This window comes from Lathamus discolor, chromosome 7 (assembly GCF_037157495.1).
Source record: "Lathamus discolor isolate bLatDis1 chromosome 7, bLatDis1.hap1, whole genome shotgun sequence".
NCBI lineage: Eukaryota > Metazoa > Chordata > Aves > Psittaciformes > Psittacidae > Lathamus > Lathamus discolor.
The window spans coordinates 2,371,674-2,384,016 of NC_088890.1; the positions used below are offsets into that span (position 1 = coordinate 2,371,674).

The window sequence follows — 12,343 nt, forward strand, 5'->3', positions numbered from 1 at the left end:
TCCTTTCCAACCCAAACTATTCTATGATTCTAACAGGTCCTAAAACTACTCCTTTACACAGAGGTGATGCAAGGATTGTGGCATGAAAATAGAAATGTGTGACAGGCAAGTGGAAGATGTCCTACGGACAAATGCTCAGGACTTAGGTAGATAGAAGTGTGCTCATTTCAGTCTCCATACTCTAACATGACTGGCTGTAGGGGTAAAGGCAGCAAGGCTAGAACTGAGAAGGGAACAAAAAAACCAAACAAATAGGGTGGAGGAAGCAACACTCTCGTAACAGTGAGGAAAAGGTTAGAAACCACAGGCGTAGAAATCATTCATCCCCTCTCCCATAGAGCACCCTATAAAGGGAAGGAGCACATTAAGAGCAGACGCTTTCACCCCCTTAGGAGGTATGAGGAACTTGCCACATCCAGAAACAAATCGATCAACAAACAAATCAGATCAGGTACAACCAACCCTGTGCCCATGAACCCTGCACAGCACTGTGCCGCATCTGGGTTAATCTGCCATGTGGAAGCACCGCAGAGCTTCCTGTGCTCTTTGTTTCAGCTGGGACAGTCCATGAGCTGTCTGCTCACACATACAGCAACACCCACGAGTAATAAGCTGCTTGGAAAAAGCCCCCCAAGAACAACAATATTTCTTCTTGGTTTAGAGATTACCTCTCCATTCAGGCCCTGGCTGCTGGCTATAGCTTATGCTAAGAACATGGAATTCACTGTATTTGAGAGATACATCCTGCTGCTTCTCCCATGCTCAGCTAATGATCCCCTAAGTCCTGAACTAGAGTTCTCATCATCCTGCCCTATGCAGTCGCTACTCACTCTCTCAAGTTTTCAGCATCACTACCAGAACATCAGTTCTAGAGGGGTTAAAAGGACTTGAAAAACAACTGCAGGCTGGTGCTATGCAACCAAATGAAGTCATGTCCAGTGACTACAGCTGGCTGAGAATAAATGACAAAGTGCTGGTAGCTTCTCTACACTGTCCCACACCAACTAGAATTTTAATGAGAAGTAAAACAAGAGTCCAAGAAGCAAATAATATCCTTTTTTTCTCTTCCCTAGGAGTAAGAAAGTAGGCTCTACCTATTGAGGTAACAACTCTTCTCAAAGAGATTCATTGACGTGTGATCAGATAAGTGCCTCAGATGAACTGGAGACAACACTGAGGTTTAACAAGGATGTGCTCACTGAGGACTGCAGAGGATACAGATCTCGTTTCCAACACAGCCCTGCCAGATCCCCAGATCTAATGATCCTCAGAATGAACTGCAAGATAAGCATCTCCCTCCAGACACTGTTGTGTACAGCATTCCTGCTGCAGGGAAGAAGGAAAAATAAAAGGTCATTCTCACACCTGAAGCAAGGTCCTATCTCTACAAAAGTTACTAAGCACAGGATAGGTCTTTGAAATGCAGGTAGGCTGTACTGCAGAGAAAAGCAGAAATCAGTAACTTTTAAACACATTCTGAAACGTAACTTCACCTAATTTTAACCACTTTTCAGTAGTTAACTATATTTCAGCATATATTTTACATTAAAAGACACAAGTTTTATAGGCAATGTTTACCTGCATCAGGAGATGCGACACATGCTCCCCAGAGTCAAGTTTGAGTAGACTGCAGGAGCAACTCCACCTAACAAAGAAATTATTAGAAGCATAGATGAACTTGTGGCCTGCATCACACAGGGGTTCTAGCCAGGTGAGAATGGTACCACCCAGCCTTCAAAACCAGAGCTTGTTTCACTGCTGCATCAGCTCCAGAGTTGCACGGTATCCAACAACTGAAGAATTGATCAAAATTTGCAAGACTTCAGTTTTCCAAGTAATACTGAACAAGGCAGTGTTTTAGGAGCAATGATGAAAGCCTGTAGGACAAATACAATTAAACCCACCTCTTTTTACTGTTGAGCTACATTCTCATGCCTATGCTTCCACTGAAGTGCAAGCTATACTACATGGCTGTCACGAACTTCAGCTCCAGAAGGAAGTCTGACTGCATTTGACTTAAATGCTGCAAAATACAAATTCCATGGCAGGAAGCGCACTGTAAGCGCTAAACCAGAAAATGGAAGACTGTTTCTTAACACACAGCCCTAATTCCATGTCAAGCACATCTACATTACTATTTAAAGTTTTTAATGGTGGGGACTTCCTTGCTCAAAACACCTCCAACACATTACTTAGTGTTTCGCGATTTCCGAGGTAAAGCCCTTATACATATTCCCTATTTACCCAACAGCTGACCCTCAGCAGAATCAGAAAGAAGCAACTCCATCTTAAACACACTTTCAAATATGTTACATTATATGCAGCAGGTTCTCTCTGGCAGTATTAGGGTCAGGTCCCAAGCTACTGTGGACCAGGACTCTTGCATTTTGTTTCCTACAGATGCTAGAAACAGAGGCTAAATCCCAAACCTGCAGAACATCGAGGCAACGTGGGAAAGAAAAGCACAGCAGGAAAAAGTAAGAGGCAAACAGTCCTTAGAACAGAGCACCCCTTCACAAACACCATTTCCATCTGAACAGCCAAAAGCTTGGGTGCACGTGATGCGTTTTTATTTGGTGCCCAGTGTTTATCTGATTGCCTGAGATTCCATTTTCATGGTCCAATTGCCTGAGTGCCAAGGTTTATCTCTGCTGCTTTTGTGCCCATTTACTCAGGTTAACTTGGCATTTGCCTTCCAACGCCTGAAAGAGTCACACTGAGAAGCTGTGTCACACTTTTCTCTCTTAAAAGCATAGAGGTGCTGAGAGTACCTGCTCTCTGTACCCTTGGATCTGACTAGCTGTCAGCCACTTAATTTCCTACAGGTTTTTTTGAGGCTCCAGCAGCTGCACTGAGATATGAACAGCTCAAACACACTGTAAACTTCAACAGGAATTCCCCTCAAATATTCAGAAACATCATCACCAACACTGAAATAACTTGTGCAAGCAAGATACCAAAATATTATACGGAAGCAATGTTGCTGAGCACCCAAGAGTGCTGCCCAGAGACAGGCAAGTGTTCAGACATTACTAGACTTACTGGGCTGCATTGTTGTCACTACAACTTTATGCTTTGGTTAAGTTAACCAACACATGAAAGAGAAAAAAAAAACTCAATCAAACCAGCCAGCCAGCATGCAGTGAAGCTGATTTGTTCTGTAATACAATTCTCACAGCCTACATTTTGCTAGGAAAGAACAACGCAGCATTGCCTTACCCACAGGTATTAAACTACAGTGAATTACCATTCAAATATTTACACCTTTAAAGTAATTTTCAAGTATTTAATAGCTATTCAGGCCCTCTGTAGTGCTGGTTCATGAGCCAGTCTATAGGTACTGAAAATTCTATTTTTCATGCCTTCCTGCCCAAGGCTGGGGAGAAAAGAATGGGACAAGAATGAAAACCTGACAAGCTGAAGCAACCAAGTTTCACAACCCATAAACTGATTCAAAGCCTGCTTACAATGCAGAAGAGTTATTTCCAACCCAAGCAATGTTAAAGAAACACACCACAAAGACACAGGAGCTTTCAATGAAGGTAAAAAGTATTTGCTTTTTAATATGCACTTCAGTCACAGTATCTGTTTTGAGATCATTACACCAGGTAGCCTTTTCACTGTATTCTCAACATATTTTACAAGAGCTTGTCTATACACTGAAGGAGCAGATGCTAACTACAGGAACCCAACAACCTGTGCTTTCAGAGCTAAAATAAAGCCAGTGATCAACATTCTTTCCATCCATCTTTAGCAATGGTTGCTCAACACACCATTGTTAAATATGTAAAACCCATCACAATTAACAAATGAAGTTAAAGGAGAGATGCATTTCAACATCCTTGCTCTGGCATCCTTACTTGATGCCAGTAGGAAAATGCAGTCAAAGTCTACTAAAACCATTTGAAGTTATTTTACAAACTGGATTTAGGCAGTTTTCAATTTTCTGTATCATTCTGTGAAAAAAAAAAAAAACAAAAATCTTCAAGAAAAAAAAAATCAATCTTTTAATGCCACTTGTATTAATAGAATAGAACACATTAAAAAGAGCAGCTATGGATCAGAACATACTGAAATGAAAACAGACCTGGTGTGCTAGTGGAATTTCAGTTGAAAGCTATATATTCAAAGACATTATTCAAGTCAAAACTCAAGGAGAACTTGAGGGTCAAACAAGGTGTTAAGGTATTAACTGTGTGATAGTAAGTTAATACGCACACATACTTGTTTTTGCAGTATTTATTTGCAAGACTGTAGCACTGAGATTTCTCCTTCAGGAATAAATTACTATGATACAGTGTCTAAGACAATGGTGAGACATTTCTTGACAACTCAGAAGACAAACATACTGCAGAAGTCCATGTCTCTGAAAACAAGAAACGGAGACAACAGCCTCCTTGCATCTTCATTAGCTAGATCCCTTCTCCTCTTTGGCAGCAGCAGCCTCCACAGAAGCAGCTTCCAAATCTTTGCTTGACTTCTCTTTCTCTTCAGTTTCATCCTCTTGAGGGTAAAGATCTGGGTATTTTTGCATGCATTCCTGCATGGCACGGAATTGGTCCACACAGTCTGATCCCTTTATTTCTTCTGTGCTATAGTGGAAACAAGAGAAGGCTGACTTGAACTGTTCCCCACAGGGACCACTAGCCATTCCACCCAGGCACGGGCAATTCCAATTGATATCTCCATTGGGCAATATCAATCCTGAACAAACAAGAGAGAAAAGAAGTTAAAGCTCCTTCCAAAAATAGATTTCATCCAGTGAAAGCTGCTAAAATATAGGTGTAAGTGGAAGTACTCACAATGCCCTATTAGTTCTGTAGCTTCAAAGGTGCTAAACACCTTCCACTTCCTGGCCAGGCTTTCTATCTCTGATCTGCATGATCCTTTACTGGGCATCAGCGAGATCCATGTCTGTTCTCCCTGGACTACAATCACTGAGAATATTCTAAGTGAACTTCAAAACAGATTGAAGTCAAGACAATCCACTTGCCAGACTCTGCCAGGGGAACAAGCAAGCCTTAAAATCATGTCATACAAGTTGTAAGAAATTAATTGCAGAGCAGAATTCTTTTAAATCAAGTTGGATGGATGCAGTTTCCTTCTTGTTTTAAATGAACTCTAGAATACTAACCCACAGCTTCAATGTTGATCAGTCCCTTTTTCAATACTGAAAGTAACAGCCTCCTTAGCATAATTTAGTTGACTACAGTAATACTGTCCTTTTTGATAGATCATGCTTTATTTGGCAAGATAGATTTGGAAAAAACACTGGACAGAGATGTCCCTAGTACAGTGTATATGGCATCTTCAGTGACCTGGAGGTAAAGCAGGACTACTGAGGAGAGTGAGATGGCTGGCTGCTGCCAGATTCCTTTATGTCATCCTGACATAAAGGATGACATAAAGCAGGAAGATACTGGTCATACAATGTTTAAGAAATACAGCTTGCTTGGTAAACTTGATTCCTATATTCCTCATCACTAACATCAACCAGTCATTTTAAACACTCATTTTTCTAGTACTTCAGAAAGAAAACAAAAAATACATGAGGAGTTGTGAGATGTTCCTGATGACACCACAGCAATGGAGTTACATGTAAAATAATTTTCTTAAATATATTGTTCCTTTTGGAACCAGAACTGCCTTCTAAGCATGTGAATTAACAACAATGTAAGAGTTATGCCATAAACAATACATTCTTGTATATCACATGACATTGATTTGCATCTATTTGATCACAGAAATAGCATCAGTTTTGGAAACCATGCTTTAAAAAACCAAAACAAAACCACAGATGAGTAAGACAAGCATTTCCTCATTGGTAAATACAGCAGCAAGCACGCTCCAATGGCAAAACCCCTGTTCACATCATAGCAGATGAAGACTTGCATTAGCAATCAACTGCGGACATCACACTTCATCTCTCTTAGCTCCTGGGATCTGTTAATATCACAGATAAAGGCAGAAACAGCTGCATTTATGTCAACACTTGTCTTTGTACTTGCTGTAATGAAATCCTACTGTTGTTCTGAGGAAAGTTTCTTCCCCGTTTTGTGACAAACATCCCAATAAGAAGTTTATTTGCCAAGGATTCACAATGTAAGATGACAGACACATAGGAAGCAGGATTTAAAGGGACATCATCAGTCATAAAGAGTCCTGTACATCTGAACATTCATCAGGCTCTTTCTTAAAAGAATTAGGCCTTTGCTTCATCAGTCCTCTGGGGAAACAGTTTCAAAACTGTCTCCAAAATAAGACGCCAAGAACAAGTGTGGAAACATAGAGAAGGGAGAGGACATCAACAACCTGTGTGTGTGATGCAATTCCATAAGCACTTTTAGCCAACTCTCCAATCATGTAAATACTTCCCATAATAAAAATTACTTCCCATGCATAAGGCTCACCACTGCCTTCTTCATGGAAGACTAATAAAATAAGAAATTATTTAACTGATGGGAGCAAAGTTCTCAATGAAAACTGGAGCTCTTTAACATTTAAATTCTTCCATGTGCAGCACAAGAGACCAGAAACAAGCTTTACAGTGAGAACGCCATTCCAAATTGCTGCAAATGAATTCTTGTTTCCATCAGCCACAGCTGTTAAGAGGCACATACAACGAACTCTGAGACACGCTGCAATATGGAATGTTAACTTTGTCTGCCTGCCCATTCCACGTGGCTTCACTTCTTTCAATGTTTTTGGCTTAATATAAGCCATTACGATTTTGCCTACCAAAATCTCAACTTACTTCTTTTGTTCTATCAATGTCCTAGCTGATAGAAATAAAAAAGAATACTATATAACTTTATTTTCTTCCAAAGGAAACAGAGCAGAAGTTTTCCCACGTCATCTGCTAACTAAAGTAGGCTGCTTAAAGACTTGTCTATTAATGCCTGAAGCCAAATGAAAACTAGCCAAAAAACCCAAACTACACATTTATCTTAAGTATGAAAAAGGTCCCTATAAAAAACCCAAAACCTCACATAAAAGTTTTAGCTGTATTATAAAACAATACTATAAATATATAAAACATCTATAGGTATCTATAAATGTAGATATAAAACATCTATACAATAAAACTGTTCTTCCTCAGATATGACTGGTCTGTGTGTAGCACAGCAGAAAAGATGAAAAGAGTCATTAGAGTTAATGAGGCCACAGAAGTTGAAGACTGGAAACCAACTCTTCTAATCAAAGCAGAAGTTGAATCAGGAAAGCCTGCACATTGCTTTATGTGCAAATAAAGCAATATTTATTTTTTAATATGGGAAGCAGAACCCTTCCCATTTGCTTTTGGATAAAAATCACATGAGCTTCTGCACCTCAACGTATTCCAAAGCATTTTGCCCATATGTCTTTCCTACCCACAAATTTCACACCCACTAAATGCAACACTCTGTGATATGTCAATTGTTTCTGATTTGATCTGACACACTGTAGCCTGAGACTATTCGAATAAGAAGTTTTCAGATAATCCTTAAAACATGGCAGTAACTCACCAAATGCTAAGGAGAAAAAACAAAACCAAAAAACTGCCAATTCCTACGGAGTTTCTCACTTAAAATCATATAGACACACATTGTCACTGCAAGGTGTCCCTGACATAACTAGCTTCTGGCTTTCTGTTTTCTTCCCTGCTTTATAATTTAGGAAGCAAGTGATCTAACATGCAGTAAATACAAGATTGCTAGGAAAACCCCCACCACCTCCCCTCTTCACCATGGCTTTTACGCATCCAGCAAAACACACATAAGAGGAACCAATTAATATGACATTTAAACGAGGAGGAAGTGGCTCTTTTAACTTAAGACTAGTTTCTTAACAAAATACATGGCACAAGACTATATACTTAAGGTGTATGTACAAAGAGAATAATTTGGAGCAAAGGGGCGGGGTGTGAGACAGAAGGAAGACAATCCCCCCTTTAGAGGGAGCAAGAGAACGGTTTTCTATGCTCACATTCCAAGCCTTTATAGTAGGTAAACCTGAGATGGGCACCCTTCCCTTTCCTCTTAGAAGGCAGTGTCAAAAATAGATGCTTAGTTATAGGCCGAATATGCATCCACATGCTGTTGCTAGAGAGACACCTTCTACTAACAGAATATTTAATTACTACCAAAGACCATGAATGATTATAAGTGAGAAGTGAACTTTAAACAACCACAATACAGACTGCATACATTAATTTACTTCACTAAACAGGAAGCCACTTTGTTTAGCTGTACACCACAAAAGGTGACTTAACAGCTCAGTGAATAAAGTATCCAAGGGTTTGCTCTCCAGATGTGGTATTTAGAAAAAGCATCTTCCTTTGCTTTATTTGCAAACAGTCTCCAGTTTTTCCAAAGGAAACAGAAAGCCACAGGCCGCAGAAAAGGAATAGGGGGAACTTAATTCCACCATCTGATCATTAGAGGCTGTTAACTCTTCACTCAACAGACCAGTAATGGATCTTACATTTGCCTGCATCAGCAGCTAACTCTTCCGCGTAGCAAACTGCTAGGAAAAATGCTCTTAAAAGTGAGCTCTTGTTAGACACTGCTTTCTACCTAGGGATGAACTACTTTGTACAAATGACTTGTTGGTTTCACTTTCCATCCTGGTCAAGGCAGTAGCAGATATAAGTGCCACATAGATTTTATAGCCTGTAGAAGTCTCCATTTGAAATCCTTAGGGGCTGAAGACCCATTCCCATGGGGATTACAAGGACAAATCCCAAAGCATAAACTGTTTCCACCAAAGAGACAGTTTGGGTGTTGGGTCTTAGCCAGTTAAACTATCTACCTGACAATACACAGTAGAAAAATTCCTGATAGATACTAAACTGCAGTTTTGAAAGACCTTTCTGAAATTCTCTCATTGTTCTCATCTGGATCACTATAAAACTGAATGGACTCATCACTGCTGACAAGCAAAACTTTTATACATCATTATAAAAAGAAGTCACTTACTGACTACATACAGTTGCAATGTAGCCAAGAGAGGCAGCTAAATGCAAAATCATTTCAAGACAAACCTATGTATGAAAAAAAAGGTCATTTTAATGACATAGGAGGATATGGTTCAAATTAAACTAACAAAATGACCTTGTGTGCTCCAGCTGCTGAACTGTGCTTGAACACTGCCCTCTAAAGGTCTTCACACAAAGTGAAGAGGCTAGAAGACCTCTAAGCAGTAATGGCATCTAGAAAATAACCCAATTCACAGATGTTCATGACAATTTATTAACTTGGGACAAAGTTTATTTAATCATCATGATAGGAAAATTATTTTGTTTATCCATTAGAAGCAACCAAAAATGTTCTGTGCAATCAGAACATCACAAGTCTTGACCTCAGAAACATTCTGCTCTCCTAAATCTCCTATTGGAGATAGATCTACTTCACAGCAGAACTGAAATCTTCACTGAAAACTTTAACTTGCATCTTTTCAAGACAAGATGGCTACAGTTGAAAACAGAGTAATTTGAACTTACCTGTCATGTGCCATTGAAAGATATTACTATGAGTTATTGATTACACTGCTACTAGCACGGTACAGGATTAGTCAGCTATAATTTCAGCTATAACTTATATTAAATTGGATATTGACAGGTCACCAAATCAGGCAATTCCAGCTGCACACAGGCAGGCGAGCAACTCACATCAATGACAGTGGTATGTAACTTACTTCAGCACCTCTGAAAACTATATTTCCTCATTTAGAAAGTGAAAAACACAACCATAATTTTCACTGGTTAAGCTGTAACTTCGCTAATAAAAGAAGTGAAGGAAAAGCGTTTTTCTGAGTATCTCTGGCTAGTAACCAAAACGATCAGGCATTAATTGACACACGTGAACAGACTACTTTGAAAGATTATTAAAAGTTAGGGAAAAACACACCACCATAAGGAAAACATGTCATTTGTGATGTTAATTTGGAAGTTAAAACTGCTAAGAGTTTGGGTGTTTATCTACTGAATAACCAGCTGCCCTCAGTTTTTAAAAATGAATGATTTGTTCCTGCTTCATACAAGGTTGGCTTTCTTTGGTCAAGACTGGTAGTATGTATGTGATGTATCACTCCTTACTTCCATTCTTCTGCTTACTACTGACCTTGCTCTTCATAAGGGTCATCTGGGTCATCTGCAACCAGCTCAGCACTGCTCGGTGTCTCATGGTCCTCCTTGGTAGCAAATATGATTCTGTCTTTTCCTGCCATATGGGAGGCAACAGGTAAAAGTTCAGAGAAAGCTGAGATGGGAGGAATCATTTACAAAGCTGTTGAACACCACAAAGTAATGAGATATTCGGCGTGATGCATTAATGTTAACAGTGAATTAATCCTGTTGTACTTTTCACCTTCAATTAGAACAGCTGTTGGTTCATACACAGCTGACATTCTACTCTTCTAAAGCTCCAGCTTTCACAGCAATGCACTGTAATGGCTGCAGATCACAGTGCAGTTCATTGAACTGTGAAGCTAAAAAGTCAAAACTCAAACTACTCCATTACCAGCACTAACCCAGATGAAGGGAAAAAGAAAAGGAAAACTACACTAAAGTGTTCCATAGTTTATCAGTAAGTTACTGATAAACTGATAACTTACTTATAACTTACTGACAACAGTGCTCTACATTAAAGACTGGTATAGTATTTTACAGGAATTACCTGACTTAAACACCAAAAAGCACCATAATGGTGCGGAACCAACTATAGTGAAAGGTGCTGTGACCATTACCAAGGACAGAAACCCAAGACAACACCTTCCTGCTTCTGTGCCACTCTTGATTTAACAAAGCTCTGTAGTGGGGTGGGGGGGAGGCTTGGCTGGAAACCTGAGTAGAGTTTTCTAACAACTATAAGCACTCCAAGGCAGATACAAGCAGAAAACAACAGCCAGATGAAACTCTTCTGAACACATAACTCATTCATTGAGTGGAAAGTAAATGGTAAGTTCCCCAAGAACTTCTTTCTGTTCTCCAAGTTCGTAAGGCCACAACAATGACTTGGCATATTAAAAACTAGTGTCTTTTTGCCCCTCAATGCAACCTCAACTAGCTGATGTTCAGTAACTTCCCATTTAAATATATGTCAGAGAAGCAGATAAATCTAAGCCTCTTTTAACAGAGCAGTTTTCTGTCAGTTCTGCATTGTACAGTTAATGCAAAATGCCCAGTCACTTCTTACACAGAAGGAACTAGAAATATAGAAACTCCAAACCCTTTCACTGAGCTTTGTAGACAACTCACAGACCTTGTAAAGGTCCAAGATGTTAAAATAAGCAAGTCAACAATAAAGCAAAGGGGCCCATAGGTTGCAACTTCCTCACCACAGTCTACAATCAGCATTCGATATACCAAAGTTTATAAATGGAAAAAAGGCCTTTAGAACTATAGAACGGCTTTTTTACAGATTGAAACCTCACATTCAGTCACTTGACACGGCTTAACGGGGGGTGAGCATCCCACAGGTTATGAGGCGGTCAAGCCTGCTCGCCACCACCACCTATGCAGTATAATACCTTGTACAACAGAGAAACACAAAGCTCGCACTCTGCCCATCCTGCCCACCTGCCGCGTTCCCCCTGAAGAAGTAAAACCCCACCTTTGGCCACTCCAGCCGGCAGAAACCCAGCCCGAGGGGAGGGTGCTCCCGGAGTCACCGCACCGCAAAGCTGCCGAGCTGAACGCGGAGCCCGCAGGCACGACGCGCCCAGCTCCGGCCGCTCGCCGGGGATGGTTCAACACCCGCTGCAGGGCGGCACCTTCTCCGCAGGGCCGGTGCGAGGACCCGCAACCGGGACACAGGCCGGCCCGGGGGGCAGCGGCCACCCCGCCGCGGCCTCCTGCCTGCCGTGAGGGGAGCGGTCGGGCGGGGAAGGCGAGGCGAGGCGGCTCCCCTCGCCACACGCTGCCGCTTTCGTGCCTTCTCCTCCCTCAGGCTGCGCCCTCCCTTCGAGGGCTGAGGTGCACCCGCGCCGTCCCCACCTTCCCCCGGGCCGCCTGAGGGTGAGCCCGCCCGGCCTGTCCCGTCCCGGCGGTATGACATTGGGGGGCCACCCGGGCGCACCTTCTTGCCTGCAGTAGGACATGGCGGAGCCGCGCGGTGCCTTCCCCACAGCGCGCACGCAGACTCGTCCCGCCGGCCTCCTCCGCTCCCAGTGACCGCCACAGCCGCGGGCAGGGCCGCGCCGCTCCACGCTATGACCTGCCGCCTCCGGAAGCGCCCTCCCCGCCCGCCCGCGGCCGCTGACGCACCTCCTGCCCGCCACGGCCCCACCGCCGGCGCGCAGCCACAGCAGCTGCTCCGAAGGCCGGGCGGCGCTGCTGGACTACATCTCCCAGCATGCCCCGCGG

At 41.9% G+C, this 12,343-nt stretch overlaps 1 protein-coding gene across 1 annotated transcript; it reads right to left on the reverse strand.

The window, feature by feature from the left end:
* Positions 1-3,537: 3,537 nt before the first annotated feature.
* Positions 3,538-12,169, reverse strand: CHCHD4 (coiled-coil-helix-coiled-coil-helix domain containing 4). The gene is made up of 3 exons (XM_065687391.1): positions 12,057-12,169; positions 10,101-10,199; positions 3,538-4,704 (listed from the first exon to the last, which is right to left on the reverse strand). Exons 1-3 carry the CDS (start codon positions 12,076-12,078, stop codon positions 4,409-4,411), a joined length of 417 nt encoding a protein of 138 aa, XP_065543463.1. The 5' UTR covers positions 12,079-12,169; the 3' UTR covers positions 3,538-4,408.
* Positions 12,170-12,343: the final 174 nt, after the last annotated feature.